Raw genomic sequence first — 22,627 nt, 5'->3', positions numbered from 1 at the left:
GATTATCCACTGACGTTGGGGCTCCGTCATCCCTTCCAATTCTTCCACAGTGTAGTAACGCCCATTCGCGGGGTTCGGCGGGACGTCCTTGGCTTCCTTGCCCGGCAACGCGAGCGGCTTCTCCTTAGGACTGTGGGTGACTTTTCCTATATTCATCTGATACGCGGAAGAAAAGTAGACATGCAGACAGTAAGCTATCTGATGTTTCTTCTGAATCCACTCGCGAGCACTGTGCTCTACTGGTTACTAATCCCCCTCCCCAGAGGTCAAGATCTTTTCAATATAGATCAGATCAAGGATTCACTACGTGGACTAAACTAACTACGGACGCTGCCGCCTTGGTCGATCGACCGGGTCTCTGATAACAATGACAAGGAAACGTGCGACTGACCGTGGAGAACGCTGTGACTGGCGCAAACGTTGATCAAAAGAAAGAATCCGGATTTGAGAGCAGAAGACGAAGTACATATTGCCTTACTGCGCACCCCTTATATCTGATGTTCTGAGGTACCAATATTGCCAAAAATTTCAGAGCGCAGAGAATATGCATCATTCTATAACCCCTGCAGTCCTTAGACTTCTGGGAAATTTATCAAAAAAGATATTCAATAATTAGCCAGATTGCTCCTATTAAGGCTACCCGCCCCCCCTATATCTCATGTTTGGTGTTTACCCCATTGCTACAAATTTAATGGCGCACAGAATATACACCATAGAAACATTTCTGAAATTTTTAGACTCTTTAAATGTGTAACAAAAAAGTTATACATGTAGCAGTCATTTTTCTACTAAGCACACCACATACCCGCCACATACCTATTTTTTTCTCTCAAAAATTTCAAAGGAAGCTTCTCATGCATGTTTAAATGTTCCCTCAATTTTTTGGAACCCTGGTACATGTAACAAAAAAGATATTCCCTTAGTACACACTTGGGAAAAGGGGGTATGCAAAAAATTAATTAAATCATTTAAAGTTGCTTTTTTGGAATTTTGAATGTGTCATAATTCTTTTCAGGATTTTAGATGAATTTGAAGCCTATTTGTGTTGCGTAGCAATGAGTAGAAAAAAACCGGGTAGGCACGCGGAAAAGGGGGTACGCAAAAACCGGGTACAAACGCGGAAAAACCGGGTACGTTTAGTAATGTCAGGCGCGGTGATGCCAAGAGTAATGTTACTCCTCTAGCTACACCGGCGACAGAGCACGGTGCTATGTAGCGCGCAGCAAATGCGCGGTAGAAGTACGAAATAGCTTAAGCAAGCTATTTCTAATGAACCAAAAAAAATAGGTAAACGGAGGGGCCAGGGGCGCCTGAGGTGTTTTAGTGCCCTCCGCAGTTCATACAGGGCCTGCGCACGAGATGCGCAGGGGTTTTTAAGGCCTGTGACGTCTGGGGCCCTTGGACAGGGGGTGATTGCGTGATAAATCGCTCCCAGGATAATACTAGGGATAAAAATTTCGGTAGAAAGACAAAAAAACACAAACTTACTGTTTAAGGTAGGTTTGCGGGAAAAAAAGCGATTGATTCTGAAGAAACCGTAATCGGAGCTAGGTCAGAAGGCGCACTGGTCGGATAGGACGAGGGCGAGTCTGGCTAGGCTGCTGTGAGCCTGAGTCTCTATAGTGACAGCAGGACACAAGAAATGGGGGGGCAATAGTTGGATTTCTTGGGATAAAGAAATTACAACTATAATAGAAAAAGAGAAAGAGAGAGAGAAACCAAGCAGGATAAGAAGGAAGAGAAGTACTAGGTTATTCTAGTGGGAATGCACGTCCACTGGCAATGCTACTCTTCAGAAGAGTGCTGCTAATCTGTGCAAGAAGTGCTACAGCTTCCTCTCAGGAGGGTATCTGGATTAGATAAGTCTTAATCCAGCAACAGTTTTTTAGACTTCTCTCTGGACAGTCAAGGTTCTTAATGGGAAACCTGAGGGACAGCCCTGAACCTAGATTTTGAGGCAAAGGCCTGATGATAAGAAGGGACAGCCCTGTGATCAAGATGGAGGCAAAGGCCTATAGATATGGAGGGACAGCCCTGTGATCAAGGAGAAAGCAAAGCAAGAAGAAAAGGCAGATCCAGCAAGACACAGAGTTGTACCTCTGAGATAAACAAGGTTCAGTGAAAGAGGTTACTTACTGTCAATATCCTAGGCGCCTGTGACGGTAGGTATACTGGGAGTATAGTAGGCTCTTTGGTGGTGATCCTGGAGTTATCTGGGTGGTGGTTCTGGTGTGCTGAAGTCTGTGGATCCGCCTCAGGCAAGGGGGATCCTGACTACGAAAATTTTCACAGTTTGCTTATGTAATTTACATATGTACATGTGGTTTGGCGCGCCTAGTAGCGCTGACACGTCACAACTGCGCAAGGGCGCTACAACTCAGTAACTCAGGGAAGGAGTATAGTTACAATGAATTGGTAAGTTGTAACTAGGGTTAAAATTGCATGAGGAAACAGAATATGAAGTCAAAACAGGGATATCTCTTAAGATGAAAAAGATATAAAGTAATTTATATGTAACAAAGGTAGAACAGGCAGCTTTTAGGTCAGCTGTGATGACTCTAAGGCTGACATTCCCTACCACCAAAAGGGTTGGATTTCTGTAAGAAATTAAACCACAGGGTTAGACCTCTTGTCACTTCTGGATTTCCTGAGAAGGATAGCAGAGTCTGGGATGTCTTTCTCAAGGAGCCATTCATCATGATCAGCACTCATACCTTTGTATCTAGCTAAGTACATCATAACATCTCTGTTTTCCACTCTCAATCTCTTGTCTCTGAGAATCTTTTGTATGACTTTACTCTGAGGGGTTTTATCCATAGGGGGAATGACAACTTTGACTTTTTGTCTCAAAGGGAACTTGTCTGGATTGGGGTCCTTGTATGGTTTCACCAAGCTGACAGGAAATGTGGGATGTTTCCTGCTAAACTCTTCAGTCAGTATCACTTCTACAGCATTCTTCCCATGTAAAGCTTTCACAAGGAATGGTCCAGTGAAGGAGTCTCTCATCTTCTTAGGGCCAGACAGGTTGTTGAAGTTTGCTGTGGATATTAGGACTTTATCACCAACTTTAAAAGATGGTTCTTTGTGACTCTTGTCCCATCTTTCTTTGTTGTAGGATGTAGCTTCTGTTATGCATTGCTCAGCATGTTTTCTGGCTTTCTCAAAGATCTTTCCATAAGCAAGAGCAGTAGGATGAATGTCTACAGAGTCTTGCTTCAAGAAATTTCTGGGAAGGTTTGGGATCCAGCCTTTTTCCAGGATGGCAGCAGGTTTTCCAGTGGTTGAATGTATGCTGGTGCAGTAAGCTAACTCAAGGATTGGTAGAAGTGAAACCCAATCATGAGTGTAACCATCATTGTCTTTGAATTCTAGACCATATGCACAAAACCTCCTGATCATATCTTCAAGTGTTTGAATCATCCTCTCAGCTAATCCATCAGTCTGAGGGTGGTAAGCAGTGGAGAAGGAGAGTTTTGTTCCCAGCATACTATGTAAACCAGTCCAGAATTCAGATGTGAACTTAGGGTCTCTATCAGAGATGATGATTCTGGGGATGCCAGTCCTAGGCATTACTCTGTTCCAAAACAGTATGGCAGTGTCCATAGCAGAGTCATCCTTGAAGCAGGGTACAAATATAGGGGTCTTAGAGTATCTGTCCACTATTACCAGACAAGCATTGAAACTAGCTGCTCCTCCAGGGGACAAAGAAGTTACCCAATCCATGTTAATAACATCCCATGGTTTTGAAGGTTCTTCAATTTTCATGAGCAGTCCAAATCTTTTGCCTGTGGCTTTATTTGCTTTCTGGCATCTATCACAGGAAGAGCAGTATTCACCAGTGTCTTGTTTCCAGTTAGCCCACCAAGCAGTATCAGCTACTTTTTCTAAAGTCCTGTCTTCAGAAAAATGACCTGAGTAGACACTGTCATGGCATTCATGCAAGATGGTGTTGATACTTTCTTTGTCAGCTAGGACTAGGACAGAGTTGTGTTTCTCTCTGAAGTAGATGAGGCCATCAAATATAGAGAACCTTCCTTCATCATATAGCTTTCTCCAAGGATCTTGTAAGGAATTTTTCAGCTGGGCATCTTTAGCATCTTTCAACAAAAGTTCAGATAATATGGTAGTGTTCTTGTCTTGCTTGTAGCCTTCTCTCACTGAGTCAAAGAACTCATTCTTGAAAGTGGAAACATGTATGCCCATGATGGGGAATCTATCATCATCCTTGTCTTCTGGGTCATAAGCAGGGTTACTAGGATCATTTGGCAAAGCCCATCTGCTCAGTCCATCAGCATTCTTGTGAATATTCCCATCTCTGTGGATTATGGTCATATTGCCTCTGTATTCCTGAATAGCAATCTGCCACCTGAGCATATGTCTATTGGGAGTCTTCATGTTCAGCAGTGATCTCAAAGCTGTGCAGTCTGTTACAACATGAAAGACACTGCCATCTAAGTAGTAATGGAGTTTTTCCAGGGCCCAGACCAGACATAAGCATTCAAGTTGACTAGCACCATATCTTGTTTCACTGTCCTTCAGTTGTCTGGATATGAAAACAATGGGTCCTTCTTTTCTCACTCCATCAATGACTTGGACTTGATGTAAAGCAGCACCTAGACCAGTCATGCTAGCATCTACATATAGTGTGAAGGGATGGGCCCAGTCAGGAAACAGTAGCAATGGAGCTGTGGTCAGTTTCTCTTTTAACAAGTTGTAGGCTACTATTCTATGATGAGTCATCTCATATATGACATCAATCCTTGTCAGTTCAGTCAGAGGTTTTGCTATCTCTGCAAACTTCTCAATGTGTTGTCTGTAGTAGCCAGCAAAACCAAGAAATGATTGCATTTCTTTCCTATTACTAGGCACAGGCTTTTGGAGAACAGCAGCTACTTTATTCTGGTCTATTCCTATGGCAATACCAGACACAAGATGACCTAGAGCTTTGATCTGATTGAATCCAAAGTTACACTTCTTCAAGGAGATTTTCATGTTCATGTTAATAACAACTTTCAGGATCCTGTCTATCCCATTGAGGTGTTCCTCCCAAGTGTTGGACATAATGATGATATCATCAATGTAGATAATGGCCCACTTCTCATCAATTTCCTTTCTGAATTCAATGTCCATCATTCTCTGGAAATGAGAGGGGGCATTCTTGATCCCAAAGGGCATTCTCAGGTACTCATAGATTCCTTTGTGCATAATAATCCTGAGTAGATGTCTGGAATCTTCTGCAATGACATTCTGGTGAAAACCTTTGAGTACATCCATGCTAGTCAGGTACTTAGCTTTAGCCAGATTGTTCAGAGTCTCACTGATCTTAGGAATGGGATACCTGTCTGAAGCAGTGTAGTAATTCAAAGCTCTGAAGTCTCCTACCATTCTGGACTTTCCATTGTGCCAGGCAATGATCACAGGAGTAGTGATCTCAACTACTTCATTATGACCAACTTTCCTTAGAACATTCAGTTTTACTAGCTCTTCAATGTGTTGCTCAAGAGCTTCTCTGCTTTTGGGGCTGGCAGGATAAGGAGGTCTTCTGAGGAGAGGAGGGTAAGGTCTCTCAGTTGTCAACTTGATATGAACTTCATGACCCTTAATGGCACCAAGGGGCTGATTGGTGTTGGAGAAGGCAAGGTTGTTATTGTAGAGGACCTCAAACAGTTTCTCCTTTTGCTCAATATTCAACTTATCACTGAATTTGGCTTCACAGAGTTCTTCTGTAATAAATTTCTGCAGTTGAGGATGGGACTTCTTTACAGCAGAAATTTCATTAGAAGGGCTCATTTTCTCCAGATGATGAGACTTAAAGCTGAATTTCTTCCTCTTGTTCTCATTTCCAATGGTAAAGAATCTCTCTTTGCTGTTTGTGATGTCAAAGCCATAAAGAGACATGTAATCATTTCCAAGGATAAGATAGTTAATTCTTGCATTTTTCATGACTACAAATTCTGTTAGAATTCTAATAGAACCTTTAGTGTGAGGAAAAATCAAAGCCATTTTGATTATGCCCATTGGCTGTAATTGGTCACTACAGCTGTGGAATTTAGCATGGTTAATTGGCATGAGCTTGTTTTCCCATTCTGGTAATATAGAATCTAGCAATTTGTTTCTGATGATTGAGCAAGAAGCTCCACTATCAAGAAGACATGATTGTTCTCTGGATTCAATGAGGACAGTAGTAAGATTTGCTTTTCCAGTAAGATGAGCTTTTCCTCTATCAGGCTTGCATTTCATTAGTCTAGCATCTTCTATGTGGGAAGACTGGCAGGATTTGTCCCAGGTCTGAGGTTGATGAGTTTCAGCTTGAATTTCAGCAATGGAGAAGTCTTGGTTTATCTCACACTCTACAGCATGTGTTCCAAAGTCAAAATCAACTAAGGGATCATAATTGGCACCATTTCCATTGTCCATGGCAAGAATCATGTGATTGGTTCTATGATTCTCTTCTTCTTCATCTAGTTCTGATTCAGACTTGTGTGGTTCACCTTGGTCTTCTCCATTGTCACTTTTGGGATCATCATCATCATCCATTCCTACATTATTGATTCTGTTCTTCTTCTTAGGGCATTCCCTGGAGAAGTGACCAGTTTTTTTACAGAAATGGCATATAAGTTTGTCTTTCTCAGGGGCAGAGACAGGATTCTTTTTGGCAGAGGAGTCAGTTGGCTTATCAGTTTTCTCAGGGGCAGGATTGCTTCTCCATTGGGATCTGTTTGGAGTGTTATAATTATTTGTCACAGGCTTGTTCTTTTTCATGACTCTGTCTATGACCTCTTCAGCAATTATAACCATATCCTCAAAACTCATTTCAGTGGCATCTCTTTTGTATCTGCTTTTAATAGCATGCTCAAGGTTTGGAGGGCACTGCTTTAAGATCTTCTCACAAATAAGGTACTGACTGAGTTCAGGTTGATAAGCTTTCAGTCTTTCTCTCTGATTACCAAACCATTTATGGATTTTCCTCCCATCATAGGCAAAGTGATCATTCTCAAACTCTTGTTGCATTTTCCATTTCCAGTTCTCAGTGCCAAACTTATTTCTGATGGCATTCTTCCACCAAGCCCAAGATTTGTTTCCATACTCATCTCTGATGCCTAGGTACCAATTCCTTGCAGTGTCAGTTAACAAGATTGTTAATCTACTGATTATCATGTTATCCAGCATCAAGTAGTCTCTAACCAGGATATCAGTATTTTTAATCCAAAGTTCATGATTGTAAGGCAATTCTCCAGAGAATTTCTCCCAGTCTCCATTTTTGGGGATACCTTTCCACAGTTCTTTCCTCATTTCAAAGTCTATAGCTCCATGATCAATGTAGGGGAATTCCTCTTGGGTCTTAGTATCAGGAGTATTGCTAGCAGGCTTAGGAAAGTGATCTCTTGGTGGTCTCTGTGGTTCAGGAGTAGGAACAGGAGGAGTTGGTCTGTGTTCCTGTTGTTGCTCATGGTGGACATTCTGGAAGGGATTATTGTACAAGAGATGAGGGGGTTGGTCTCTGTCATCTGGTATTAACACGGAATCCAGCTTTGAGCTCACGGTGTTTACTACAGAAGATATGTCACTGAATCTTCTCTTAGATTGTTCAAACCTGTTGTGCTCATTGGCATGAAGGTCATTGATCTGATTATCAATGGAAGTAAGATTGTTGCTCACTTTCTCTTCAAAATCTTTCAGATTTTGGCCAATTGTATCCATGTTAGAATGACATTGTGATTCATTTACCAGAATCAAATCTTGAACTGTCTCAAACTTATCATCTATGTGTTTCTTCAGTTGTTCTAACACATTGTTATTCACTGTGGATTTCTCTCTGGCACTTTCTCCTATGTTGTTCAGGATTTGATCAAGCAAAAGGGGAATGAATTCATTTTTAAATAGATCAAGAATGGAATGATTCAGGAAATCTTTAAAATTGCTGACACAAGATTCAAGAAGAGTACCAGGAATGGTTTCAACAGTACCAGATAATTCAGAGAGAAATTTGGAGAACAATACTTGTAATTTTTCTTCTAGAAACAAGGGGCCATTTCTAGACATTTCAGAGTTAAGATTATTGAGAAAAAATTCTCTATTTGAAGGATCAGAGAGATTATCAATATCTAAACTGAGGCCTAGTGGTGAATCACTACTTAAGGAACTTTTAGGTAAAGATTCATCTAATAAGGGCCTCTCCCTCTGGCTCTCCCTCGTCCATAGCCTCTCCTCACTCCTCGTGTGGCTCTCATCAAGTATTCTCCTATTTCTAGAACTCTCTGAGTGTCGTCCTGAGGGCGTCTCCAGTTCCTCCCTGATCCTCTCCAGTTGTTTTGAGGAGGAGGGGGGTTGTGGCCTGCGAATTCTTGCGGCATTTGCGGATAATGGGGTGGATTGTAGCCGCCAGTTTGCAGATGCGGGCTGGGGCGGAATAATTGAACCACCTCTCGCGGTATAGAAGCTGGTGGCTGCCTCGCTTGGAGCGTCTGCGGCGGTTGTGGCGGCGGCAAGGGAGTTCCTTGGTAGTTCTGATTCTCTGGGCGCATTTGAGGCTGCGTCTGTGGACGGGATTCTGGAAGATTGGGAAGGATAGGAGCCTGGAACTCCTGCGCCAAGGCTCGGTGCTGAAAACCCATAGGCTCTGGAGTCGGCGTGACTAGTAAAGGCTGTTGGCTGGCGTGCGGTATCATTGCTAGCTGCGAAGGAGCTCGGATTTGTAGCGCGGTCGAGTTCGGCGGCCCGTTGCCGTTGTTCTGGCGCGTCAGAGATATTTCTAGATTGTTGAGTTCCTCTCTGGGGATCCAATCCTGACACAGGCGTATCCCGTCGTTCCTCCCAACCAGATCTATGATCATTTCTTGGGTCATTGAGGCTTGGGAGAGGAGACGCCTCATAGTTAATATGTTCTGCGCTTCCCTGGCGCGGACAAAAAGGTCGAATTGTTCGTTGAACATACTGATGAGGCTGGATAACTCCTCCTCTTCCGGGATAAGGTCCATGGGTCCTGAGGACGCTTCCCGTCGAGGGCTCTGAGTGTACGGAAGGAGGGCTAGATTGGACGGCGCCGTGGGTCTCATGCCCTCTGGGTTGATAGGCTGGGAGGGCGGCTGACTCGTCTGAGGAGGGTTCACCGTCAAATCAATTTGTTCCCTGTCGACAGGCCGTGGAACCGGCGTGGATCTGCTCGACGCTAGAGCTATGGACGTTTCTCTCGGCTGGTATAGAGCCGGAGGGATCCCGGTATCTGGGGGGAGCAGCTCCTCTTCCGGGAGCTTGAGGAAATCCTCCTGTAGAGGTGGCAAGGCTGCTTCTAGCCCTTCGAAGCCGTTCTTCGGCGGCTGGGCTAAGGCGGTACCGGTGGCGGAGCTCTTCGGAGAGGTCTCGGCCATTTCTAAGGTGAGGAGGCATCGTGATAAGGAGTAAGAGAGGTTAATTTAAGCGGAAAGAGAAAGTTTTTAAGAATTAATTCAAGGTTAAAATACCTTGGGACTTAGGTTTAGAAGATAACCTTTTACTTTTACGCGTCGTAGTAGAGGTTTTTTTCTTAGTTTCCTTTGCGCTGGGTTTCGCGGCGGATTTTGAGGTCCAATCAGAGATATTAACAGCGGCGGTGACCTTGCGGCGACGGACTTTTGGGTATTTAGTAGTAGCAATAGGGGTCCAAGAGGAACTATTGATCCAGTTTCCTTCTTTCGGATCATTTTCGCGGTTGTCGTCGCAATTTTCGTCTTCTGCGCTAGTCTGCGCCGTTACGAATTTTTTTACGGTCAATTGCGGCAATTATAGTTAAGAAGCAGGAGAATCTTTTGAGCGTACTCCGTTTTTCTCTATCTCTTCTTGATCCGAAGATATAGAGGGTTCTGGGGAGGATAAGTCCGACGAAGGGATAAATAGCGGCGCGGAGGAGTCGCAGTTCTGCACTTTCACGAGTACACAGGACGTAAAAATTTTTTTTCAAGGGTTCAGTTAGGAAATTTATCAATGTAAAAGCAATTTTGGATGATTTTAGAAGAATTTCAGCGTTAGTAAGATATGTAGAAAAAAATTTTAAGGTGATTTTTCGAATTTTTAGAGTTTTTTTTGTTTGATTTAGTCAGGAGGATCAGTCTTTTGGCTTTATAGCAGTCTAGAATTATGAAAAGGTGAGTATATTTCCCGATGAGGCCCCCAATTGTGAGCCTGAGTCTCTATAGTGACAGCAGGACACAAGAAATGGGGGGGCAATAGTTGGATTTCTTGGGATAAAGAAATTACAACTATAATAGAAAAAGAGAAAGAGAGAGAGAAACCAAGCAGGATAAGAAGGAAGAGAAGTACTAGGTTATTCTAGTGGGAATGCACGTCCACTGGCAATGCTACTCTTCAGAAGAGTGCTGCTAATCTGTGCAAGAAGTGCTACAGCTTCCTCTCAGGAGGGTATCTGGATTAGATAAGTCTTAATCCAGCAACAGTTTTTTAGACTTCTCTCTGGACAGTCAAGGTTCTTAATGGGAAACCTGAGGGACAGCCCTGAACCTAGATTTTGAGGCAAAGGCCTGATGATAAGAAGGGACAGCCCTGTGATCAAGATGGAGGCAAAGGCCTATAGATATGGAGGGACAGCCCTGTGATCAAGGAGAAAGCAAAGCAAGAAGAAAAGGCAGATCCAGCAAGACACAGAGTTGTACCTCTGAGATAAACAAGGTTCAGTGAAAGAGGTTACTTACTGTCAATATCCTAGGCGCCTGTGACGGTAGGTATACTGGGAGTATAGTAGGCTCTTTGGTGGTGATCCTGGAGTTATCTGGGTGGTGGTTCTGGTGTGCTGAAGTCTGTGGATCCGCCTCAGGCAAGGGGGATCCTGACTACGAAAATTTTCACAGTTTGCTTATGTAATTTACATATGTACATGTGGTTTGGCGCGCCTAGTAGCGCTGACACGTCACAACTGCGCAAGGGCGCTACAACTCAGTAACTCAGGGAAGGAGTATAGTTACAATGAATTGGTAAGTTGTAACTAGGGTTAAAATTGCATGAGGAAACAGAATATGAAGTCAAAACAGGGATATCTCTTAAGATGAAAAAGATATAAAGTAATTTATATGTAACAAAGGTAGAACAGGCAGCTTTTAGGTCAGCTGTGATGACTCTAAGGCTGACAGCTGCGAGTCGGTTATAATGGTATCTGAGGGGCCTTCTGTAAACCCCCACCTTCAGTGTGGTTTCACAAGGCCTATCACATGATTACATAAGCTCCTTGTACTTAGTCTTGCCTCTCTTCTCTCCTAGACCAGTAGAGATCTTGGACCCTTCTCTCTACTGGCTAGGTAAGCCTTTCTCCTTTTCCTCTCTCTCTTTCCTCTAGTTGTACTTACAGAGATCTTGGACCCTTCTCTCTACTGGCTAGCCCCCTGAAATCCAGTATACGTTGGAACTAGAAAGCTCCAAAGGCTCCGGCCTCGTCCCAACTCGCCCTTTCCTCCTCGTCTCCAGTGAGGGTCCACCGGGCCCTTACACCTTCTTTCGCCCGAAGGCCCTCGTTTAAATATCCAAGCTACAACCGGTAGGGTTGTAGCTTCCTTGCACAGGCTTCCTCGGGTTCTCGGCCGGAGGAAGCGTGCTTCTGACAAGAGTGACGGGAGTGAAGGGGGATTCTATTGGTCCCTTCACTCCTGTTCGTTTTCTATTTGTCATAAGATCCATTTGCTATTCCTCGGCTCAAGGAATAGTGTGATCAGTTGTTTAATTGTCGGCCGGGGGAGGAGGAATGGTATAGTTCTGTTTCTCTCCTCCCCGGCCGAAGTCTTCTATTTCTCATGGGGACTACTCTCGGTTGAGTAGTCTCCTGAGATTATCTGACGGCCCGTTCTCTTGGCTTGAGAACGGGTTTGAACAAACGTTCTTTCTCCTGCCGATTCTTTGGCCGGAGATTTGTTTTCCTTACTCGTTTAAGGAATCTTTATTTTTATGTACGCGGCGCTCTGCGCCGCATTTAGGTCTTTTTACCAGAAAGAACCATATTTTGTACGCGGCGCTCTGCGCCGCTATTATTACATACAATTTTTGTTATGCTACAATAGTTAGCCGGGCTCTAACTTATTATAGTAGCCCGGCTGACATTCCCTCTCACCAAGATAAGTTACTCGTAACTTAGCTGAGCTATTTACCCTTAGAAACTCTGTAGTTACGCAGGTGAATTACTCCATCCGGAATATTATTCTCAGGTAGCCATTCATCTTTATCTGCTGACTGGTTTCTATATCTTACTAGGTATAACCTTGTATCTTTACCTAGAATTCTCTCTTTTTTATCTTTGAGGATTTTATGTACTTTAAGTTGCTCTTTTGTAGGTGGTTCCTCTATTGGTACGGGCAAGGGTTTGGGGGCTGGTTCATTTTCTCTGTGGACATATCTTTTTATGAGGCTCACTGGAAACACGGGATGTTTCCTGCTGAATTCTTCTGTAAGGATTACTTCCACTGCATTTTTACCGTGTAGGTTTTTGATTACAAATGGTCCGACAAAGGCGGGTTTAAGTTTTCTACAACCGCCCAAATTGTTAAAATTTACTGTTGAAAGAAGGAATTTCTCCCCTATACGGAATTCTGGTTCTTTGTGACTCTTGTCCCACCGCATCTTACTGTACTCAGCTGCTTCTTGAACGCATTTAGCAGCATGTTTATTTGCAGCTTCTAGCATTTGTTCAAAGTCTAAAGCTGTAGGATGTGCTAGTGGCAATTTTTCATTAATAGTGTCTTTAGGTAGTCTGGGAATCCAACCCCTTTCTAAGATATACGGCGCTTCTTTAGTAGTGGAGTGTTTACTACTATTGTAGGCCATTTCTAGGGCGGGGAGTAAATTAACCCAGTCACGTGTATACCCGTCACTATTTTGAAACTCCAGCCCAAAGGCGCAAAACCTTTGTAGAAGATCTTCTAGTGTCTGGATCATTCTTTCTGCTAGGCCGTCCGTTTGTGGATGGTACGCGGTTGAGAAGGCTAATTTGGTACCCAACATATCATGAAGATTTCTCCAGAATTCTGACGTAAATTTTGGATCTCTGTTGCTGATAATAATTTTTGGGATACCCACATCAGCCATGATTCTGTTCCAGAATAACATAGCTACTTCCATGGCGGTATCATCTTTGTGATGTGGTATAAACCTAGCTCTCCTGGAAAATCTATCTACTACTACTAGGACGGAGTTGTAAGAGAAGGCTCCTCCCGGTGGTAATCCTGTCACGAAGTCTGTGTTGATGATTTCCCACCTAGTCTTGGGTTCTGCTATTGTCTGCAATAATCCAAATCTTTTTCCAGTCTGCTTATTGGCTTTTTGGCATGTTTCGCAGGATTTGACATATGTTTTAGTTTGATTTTTCCAATCAACCCACCAGGCTGTCTGTTTGATCCGTTCTAAGGTTCTATCCTCGGAGAAGTGACCTGCGCCAGCATTGTCATGGCATTCATGCAGCATATTCTTAATGTGATTTTCTTTACTCAGGACTATCACACTGGAATGTCTATGTCTAAAGTATATTATGCCATCTAATAGAGTAAACTGCCCTGCCTTGTATGGGGTCAATAAGTATTCTGGTAGGCTAGCAATTAATTCTGGAGCACTGTTTTCATTATCCAGGATGTTGATCAACTTAAGAAGTTCCAAATCTTCACTGTAGCTTAATCTGACTTCTTCAAAGAATGCGTCGTCAATATCACATACATGGATGCCTAAAATAGGGAATACATCCTCATCTTCTGGATCATAGGCAGGATTATCTGGCGTATTAGGCAAAGCCCACCTACTCAATCCATCGGCATTCGTATGCTTGGCGCCAGCCCTATGGATGATAGTCATATGTCCTCTGTACTGTTGTATTGCAATCTGCCATCTGAGCATGTGACGGTCAGGCGTTTTCATGTTCATTAAAGTCCGCACTGCTATACAATCTGTAACTACAATGATTTTACAACCTTCCAGGTAATAGTGTAGTTTCTCCGAGGCCCATACAAGACATAAACATTCCATTTGACTGGCTCCATATCTCATTTCTGTTTTCCGGACTTGTCTAGAAATAAACAGAACTGGTTTTTCCACTGGGAATATACCATCAATTATGAATTCCTGATGTAAAGCCGCTCCTATGCTTTCAAAGCAAGCATCTATGTACAGTATAAAAGGCAAAGAGTAGTCTGGTTGCACTAGTACGGGGGCTGTAGTAATGAGCCTTTTCAATTGTTCATATTGCTCTACTCTTCCGTACGTCATCTCAAAGAAGACGTCTTTGCTACATAACTCATATAGGCTTTTCGAGATGTTTGCAAATTGAGGTATATGCTGTCTGTAATAACTACAAAATCCTAGAAATGACTGCATTTCTGTCATTGTCTGCGGCATAGGTTTAAGCAGAACTGCGGCTACTCTGTTCTGATCTATGGCTAGAGATAATCCGGAGACTATATGACCTAAAGCTTTGAGTTCTTGAAAACCAAAATTACATTTCTTGATTGACATTTTCAAGCCTGCTGTGATAGCTGTACGGAGGACCAGACTTATTTTTTCTAAATGATCTTCCCAGTCGGTAGAATAGATAATAATGTCATCTATGTATATCATCATCCAACTTTGTCTAATAAAGGATCCAAATATTGTATCCATCATACGTTGGAAATGCGAAGGAGCATTTTTGATACCAAATGGCATTCTCAAATATTCATAAACTCCTAGGTGACAAATTATACGCATAAATTGTCTGCTTTCCTCTTTAATGGGTATTTGATGGAATCCTTTAAGCACATCCATTGTGCTAATGTATTTAGCTTTCGCCAAATTATGCAGTGAATGATCTATCCTTGGGATAGGATAATTATCTGCCTTGGTGTAATTATTGAGGGCTCGGAAGTCTCCTACCATTTGGGACTTCTTGTTATGCCAAGCTATAATCACTGGCGTAGTTATTTCCACTTGTTCATTGTGGCCCACTTTCCTGAGGACTTTAAGCTCTAGTAGTTCTTTAATGTGAATTTCTAGAGCTTCACAAGACTTAGGGCTTGAAGGATAAGCCGCTCTCCGTAACGCAGGAGGGTAAGGGGGTTTACACGTTAGTTCTATCTCAATATCGTGTCTGGAGATATTCCCTATGGGTTCTTCTTTTGTACAAAAAGCTTCTTCATGCTCAAAGCAGACTTTTAACACAGCTGATTGTTGCTCTGCGGTCAGGTTACTGCTGATGGCAGCTTGAGACATATAATCTTGTCGGAATTTCCTCAATTCCTTGTCTTCATTGTCTTGTCTCGGAGAGTCCTGAAAGCTGATGTTACATATCTCAAACTTTCGTTTCCAATCACCACCTATTGTGTAGTATCTGCTTTTACTTTGGATTACATCTATTCCGTACAAGCAGAATGTATCATTTCCGATGATGAGGTAATCACACACAGCATCTTCTAGGACTACAAATTCAATGTGTAATCTCAAAGATCCTTTTGTGTGCGGGAAAATAAGAGGTAATTTAACTATCCCTATTGGTTTGAGGGCTGAGTTACAACTGCTAAATTTAGCTTTGGGCGTGGGGAGGAGGTTATTCCTCCAGTCAGGGTAACAAGAGTCTAGTAAATTGGTACTAGTACAAGAGCAAAATGCTCCAATGTCCAAAAGAGCTCTAACTTCTTTTCCATCAAAGATAACTGTTGTATAGCTAGTTTTTCCTAGAGTATAACTCATGCCTTCCTCTGGCTTACTTGTCATCAGTTTTGCATCTGATACGTGACCAATTCCTAGTGAGGAGTTCCATTTCTGTGGCAAATTGGAATCCCCTTGGATTACAGTAATATGCAAGGGATCACCCAGATCAGCTTGTATTACATTGCATTTGGCATTGATCTCAGGTTCATCCAAGCAATCTCCAACTTCAGGCTCCATACTGATAATGTTGAATTGGGATCCCATATCAGATAGGTCATCTTCATCTGACTCTACTTCTATATTATTGATGCGTTTACGGGGTTTAGGGCAATCAGGTCTTTTATGGCCTTTCTCTCCGCAATTATAACATTCAATACTAGTTGGTTTTCTAGTAGGTACTTCTGCATTTTTTCTTTCTGCAGCCGTGTTATCTCTGGGAGCTAGATTACGCCTTTCTTCGTACGTCTTGGGTTTCCTGTCTAATTTCTTAGCCACAATAATTATTTCTATAGTGGCTACTAATTCAGACAAGTCCACGTCTGCATCCCTCAACCTGCACATTACATCATGTTCTAAATAATTAGGGCACTTTTTCAATATTTTCTTAGTGACAAATTTCTGAGCTGGTTGGTTATAGATACAATCAATCCTCTTCTTCTGGCTTAGACACCATTTGTATGGATCATCTTTAGTAGGATCAAAGAAATAATTCTCATATGCGGCTAGCATTTTATCCTCCCATACATCTGTACCAAACTGTTTGTGGATCAGTTTTTTCCACTCTTCCCAGCTTACTTTTCCGACAGATTTCTTTTTTCTGACGAACCAGTCCAAAGCTACGCCTTCAAATAACCTTGGTAATCTGGCAGTTACTACTTCATCAGTAGCTTCGTAACACTCAAGGAGATGATCTACATAATCTATGAAGTAGATATGATCATATTCTCCTTCTCCAGAGAATTTAGGCCATTCTTTCATTGGCGGCATCAGTTTGCATTTGGTTACTGGATCTAAACTATTCATAAAAGAAGTAGTCTGTCTTGGTTGGTCTTGGTAAGGTTGGGAGTCACTGGTCGCGTTTGGGCGGGGCGACCTGGTTGGTTCTTCTTCTTTAGGAGGTAGAGACTTTTCTTGGTGTTGAAATGCCCTATTCCTATTATTCAGTAAGGGATTGTTAAACCTGACTTCTTCTGCCTGAGATGTTTCAGGGTCACGAGTCAGGTGCGGGGGAGTTTGTATTCCCGCTATATTTTGTTTAAGAGTTTTTAACTCTTGTTTCAGAGAGCTAATTTGCTCCGCAGGAGAGATATTGATTTTATTCACCATCTCTTTCATGTTATCCTCTTGATGACTTACTAAATCTATCAAGATTTGTAACTGGGCGGATTGGTGGTCTCCACGCTCTCTGTTCTCTTTGGTAATCTCAGTTTTCAAAGTGGTCAGCAATTGACTTTTAAAGTCCGCCATACCAATATCAATATCAGTAACTTTGTCTTGAAGACTCTGATTATTCTCAGCCTGATTTTCTAGGTTTTTTGTTACCTTACTGAGGTTATTCTTAAGTTCTCCAATATCCTGGCAAAACTTAGGAATTTTAACAAAGTATTCTTGAGACATATTTATTGCGCGGCTAACAGCAGTCTCAAGGGTGTTAATAATAGAAGTATGACATTCCACAATTTTAGAGTTTGTAGATTTATATTGGTTACTAGAGTTACTATGTAAAGTAGACAAGTTTCCATGTGAAAAATAAAATCTCTATCTACATCTGATCGTAGGCTTGTTCCAAGGTGTTCGCTGCCTTCATGACTTGAGCCCATCTGCCGCGGTCTTTGCGGAGATTGTTGGATTGATTGGTGGGAGGATTCTTTTGTTTTTTTGAATTCTTTGCCTGAGGGAGAATTTGCTTCATCACCGTCCAGGGATTCCACCAGTCGACCAAGGATTCTAGCTCTGGCCGAGTTAGATGTCTCTGAGCCGCTTTTTGAGTCTCTTGCGCTTCGCGCAATGCGGCTAGGAGCTCCTCTTTCGGAACCCTGCGCGCTTGGAGGGCTACGCACTTTTTCCAGTTCACCCGGTGATTGTATACTAGATCCTTGATGAGCTGGATCAGTTCTTCCTCCAGCTCTTCTGGAGTCTTTTTCGGAGCTCTGGCTTTTGAAGTGCTCGGAGCTGGGGTCTTCTTCTTGAACCGAAGAGGGATGGTTACCTCCGCTTCGGTTGGATCCTCCGCCAACTGGTCCTCCGAGGACGGGGCTTCCGAGGGCGGACCCTTTGCGGTTGGCTCGTTTCAGAGTAGGGAGAGGACCTTTGAGGTCGGGTCTGGAAGAACGTGTGGACATGTTTTTCAGTCTATATGTTGGGTAAAAAAGAAAGAAAAAAGGCTGGACTAACCTCCGGCTTCAGGTTCTGAGTCACTGATATCTATATCAGCGAGATTCTCAGCTGGCGCGGTTTCTACTTCGGCTGCGGAGTAGAAGTGTAGTCAAATTTTCGGCGAAACAAAGGTTTTTTTGCAAAAAGGTAGAGAAGGATTATAGCTTACGGGTCTCTCTCGGGTGTCGTATAGTACCGGCGACGTATGTCGGGTTACGAGTGGGCAGTAAAGGAAGGAGGGGCGCGAGTATGTCGTTAGCGCCGAGTTAGATGAGGATGTAAGACAAAGAAATGACTCACTGGTAGGTTTCTTCAAAGGCACGTCTATTTCAGACGGCGGAGCGGTGAACGTCGGCAAGTTTTTCTCGGACTGGGTTTTTCTAGCCACTTAAAAAAACAAGGTTTTTTTTTTTTTTTTTTTTTAGTGAGTCAATGGGCCTTTTTTTGAAACAAAGAAGAAGGAATTTGACCGACTTTCTCTTTTGGCACAAGCTTTAGCTTTTCGGGCGAAATGTCCGCGCAAAAAAAGCTGGAATCGAATCTTAGCTTCGAGATTCTCTTTCAGTTCGCGTTCGATGCAATCGGTGGCGATTTTGAGTTGCTTGGCGTACGAAAGTTTTTCCCAAGCGGTCGGGACGTAGTTCCGGTCGCGTTCTTCTTTCTGTTCTTTAAGGTAACAAAGATAGTACTGGATCAGTTCGTCGTTCTTCTGCAAATCCACTGAAACAGAAGGACGAGGTTAGAAAAAATAAGGGTTATAAAAAGATTCCTTTGAAAAGGAAAATGGTGGTTACGCGCTAAGAAGCACGTGTATAGAGTGCTGGGGAGCGCAAGGTGAGATGCGCTAAGAGTAGCGGCTTTAAGTTAGCAAAGTAGAGTGGCGCGTGATAGCGCGGAGGGTTTAGCTCGTAAGAGAGCGTAGAGAGCGCGAGAGTGCTCTAGGTGGGTTGCGCTAAGAGTAGCGGCTTTTCGTGCGCGAAGTAGCGCGGATTGTGCTCTATGTAGAGCGAGCACAAAGAGTAATTAAACTTAAGAGTTTCTAAGTTTAAGGTACGGTAGGGGTAGCCGCGCTCAGAGAGCGGGGTTTTGAGCTTTCAACAAAAGAGTTTAAGCTTTAAAGGTGGGTTTGGTGCGGTTTAATTCGTTGAATAAACGAAAAAACTAAGTAGAGTATGGGTTTATGGGGTAAAAAAGGGTAAAATTCCCGGCCAGACCCCCAATTGTCAGGCGCGGTGATGCCAAGAGTAATGGTACTCCTCTAGCTACACCGGCGACAGAGCACGGTGCTATGTAGCGCGCAGCAAATGCGCGGTAGAAGTACAAAATAGCTTAAGCAAGCTATTTCTAATGAACCAAAGAAAATAGGTAAACGGAGGGGCCAGGGGCGCCTGGGGTGTTTTAGTGCCCTCCGCAGTTCATACAGGGCCTGCGCACGAGATGCGCAGGGGTTTTTAAGGCCTGTGACGTCTGGGGCCCTTGGACAGGGGGTGATTGCGCGATAAATCGCTCCCAGGATAATAGCAGGGATAAAAATCCCGGTAGAAAGACAAAAAAACGCAAACTTACTGTTTAAGGTAGGTTTGCGGGAAAAAAAGCGATCGATTCTGAAGAAACCGTAATCGGAGCTAGGTCAGAAGGCGCACTGGTTGGATAGGACGAGGGCGAGTCTGGCTAGGCTGCGAGTCGGTTATAATGGTATCTGAGGGGCCTTCTTTCGCCCGAAGGCCCTCGTTTAAATATCCAAGCTACAACCGGTAGGGTTGTAGCTTCCTTGCACAGGCTTCCTCGGGTTCTCGGCCGGAGGAAGCGTGCTTCTGACAAGAGTGACGGGAGTGAAGGGGGATTCTATTGGTCCCTTCACTCCTGTTTGTTTTCTATTTGTCATAAGATCCATTTGCTATTCCTCGGCTCGAGAAATAGTGTGATCAGTTGTTTAATTGTTGGCCGGGGGAGGAGGAATGGTATAGTTCTGTTTCTCTCCTCCCCGGCCGAAGTCTTCTATTTCTCATGGGGACTACTCTCAGTTGAGTAGTCTCCTGAGATTATCTGACGGCCCGTTCTCTTGGCTTGAGAACGGGTTTGAAATAACGTTCTTTCTCCTGCCGATTCTTCGGCCGGAGATTTGTTTTCCTTACTCGTTTAAGGAATCTTTATTTTTATGTACGCGGCGCTCTGCGCCGCAGTTAGGTCTTTTTACCAGAAAGAACCATATTTTGTACGCGGCGCTCTGCGCCGCTATTATTACATACAATTTTTGTTATGCTACAATAGTTAGCCGGGCTCTAACTTATTATAGTAGCCCGGCTGACAAGTAACCCCCTTTTTTTTTCTTTTTTCTTTTTTTTTATGTTGTCATTTTTTTTTTTTTTTTACTTTTATATTTCAGGAAGTAAAGAGACTCTGCTGACCAATGAGGTACTTGATCGAGTTGCTGTAGGCCGGATAGGACGGGATCTGGTATTGGACGTTGACGATGGCCACTGGCCCATTGGCTTCGAAGGGGGTGGTGTAATAGCAGAGCTTGTAGAGGGAGACGCCGAGGGCCCAGATATCTGTGGGATGATCAACACAAAGAGATCAGCAAGGCAGTGGGGGAGTGTAGGAGGAGATGGTGGTGGATGGCACAGCCGACCAGCTTTCTCGGAGACGCCCTTCTGACTCCAGATGTCGGCCATCTCTGGTGCGCGGTACTGGAGGGTGGTGTGTTTGCTGAGATCGGCCTCAAGTGCTCTGATTTTGGCGGATGACTGGGGTGGCCGGGGTGCCGGGGTGGTGGTGGATCCGAAGTCACAGAGCTTGTAGAGGTTGGGAGCTGCAAGGAGGATGTTTTTGACCTGGATGTGGGTTGAGTGAGATCAGCGGCTATGTAGTTATTGTTGTTTTTTGGTGGTGAGATGGTGTACCTTGAGATCTCTGTGGATGAGGACAGGGTTCTGGCTGTGCATGTGGGCGACTGCGGCAACGGTGTCGCTGAATATCTTGAGGATCTCTGACTCTGTGAGCCGGTTCTGGAGGTGTGAGTTGAGGAGGTCGATGATTCCGCCACCTGTTTACAGTGACCCCGCCATGCAAGCATAAGGATGGTGGACAAAAATCCTATGCTTACATCGCGGTATGCTTCTTATCGAGGTAAAATCCCAGCAAAACCAAGAGAATGGTCGCGGGAAATCTACATTTATGCTATGCTTACATCTTGATTATGCTTACATTGTGATTATGCTTACATTGTGAATGCTTACATGGCGGGGTCACTGTAGATGAGTGTGTGTGTAGTTTTTGATGGTGGGATGGGTTGGACTGGCCTGGACATCCCTCCGGGTCAACACCATACACCACAGTGTCAACCGGGAGGAATCCCTCTTGGTCAACAGCATAGTACAACAGAGCCATCAACCGGGAGGAATCCCTCCCGGTCAACACCATACATCTCCTGTTGGGTTGTTGTCTGGAATGGGTGGGTTTACGTGTGCTGCCTGCGACAGCAAGGATGCTTGTTGACTGGCTAGCGTGCCTCTCAAAAAAATCTTCCTGGATCAAAGTATGCCAGTTGTCGACCGGTAGAGATTCCTCCCGGTCGACGGCTCTGTTATGTTACCAGCTGGGAGGGATTCCTACCAATCTTTGGTTGTGTTGTGTTGTTGACCGGTAGAGATTCCTCCCGGTTGATGGCTCTGTTGTGTTGCCGACCGGCAGGGATTACTCTTGGTCAACGGTTGTATTGTGTTGACCGGGAGACATTCCTCCTGGTTGACAGGGTTGTATTATCTTGTACAACGGTTTTGTCAACCGGGAGAGTCGTCCTGGTCGACAGGGTTGCATGTAGCTGTTCACCGGATTCCTCCCGGTCAAAGGTTGTATTGTGTTGTCGCCGGGAGGGATTCCTCCTGGTTGACATGGGCTGGTCAACATGAGTGCCCTTTCATCTAGCCTTGTTGACCCCACCTAGGACGGGAGGGATTACTTCCTAGTCGACATGGGTGCATATTCTGGTCAACCTGGTGGAATTCCCCCCAAGGGCTAGTCAACAAGGGCTTGTATTATGTGTATGGAAATACATCCCCTTGTTGATGACCAATGAGCACCAGTATGGCTCAGGAGCTTGGCGCGGCATGCAAATACTGATCTACAATGGTGAGCTGCCCTGTGATTAATCACGGAATGAAAGTGGATGTCCTGGAAGTCTCACCCTGGATTGTGCATGTCAACTGACAGCGCTTTCTCGAGTTTTTTTCACAGTGTTTTGAGGTCATTCAAGGTACATCATGATCCGTTGAGGCCATTTGATCATTTTTGTACCAATATCATGGAAGCATTCCCACCCTGCGCTGAGATATAGTGGCAGAAACACCAAGAAACTACCAAATTAGTGATATTTGGCAACCAATCACATTGTAGCTGCTACATTTGGGGGTTTTGTGGTCATTAAAGGTACAAAGTGAATTTTTAAGAGCATGTGAACATTTTGGTACCAATATCATGGAAGAACTCCCGGGCTGCGCTGAGATATAGTGGGAGGAACACCAGGAAACTACTAAATTGGTGATATTTGGCAACAGATCACATTGTAGCTGCTACATTTGGGGGTTTTGTGGTCATTCAAGGTACAAAT

The 22,627-nt window shown here is 43.8% G+C and overlaps 1 protein-coding gene across 1 annotated transcript; it reads right to left on the bottom strand.

The window, feature by feature from the left end:
- Positions 1 to 317: 317 nt before the first annotated feature.
- On the bottom strand, positions 318 to 20,963 carry PtA15_4A706 (uncharacterized protein; the record flags this gene model as incomplete). The annotated part of the gene is made up of 4 exons (XM_053168617.1): positions 318 to 358; positions 20,427 to 20,570; positions 20,651 to 20,852; positions 20,922 to 20,963. 4 exons carry the CDS (start codon positions 20,961 to 20,963, stop codon positions 318 to 320), a joined length of 429 nt encoding a protein of 142 aa, XP_053019808.1.
- Positions 20,964 to 22,627: the final 1,664 nt, after the last annotated feature.

The sequence above is a fragment of the Puccinia triticina genome, chromosome 4A, assembly GCF_026914185.1.
Source record: "Puccinia triticina chromosome 4A, complete sequence".
Classification (NCBI taxonomy): domain Eukaryota; kingdom Fungi; phylum Basidiomycota; class Pucciniomycetes; order Pucciniales; family Pucciniaceae; genus Puccinia; species Puccinia triticina.
The sequence above is the reverse complement of the archived record's forward strand: the minus strand, read 5'-3'. Positions and strand labels throughout refer to the sequence as shown.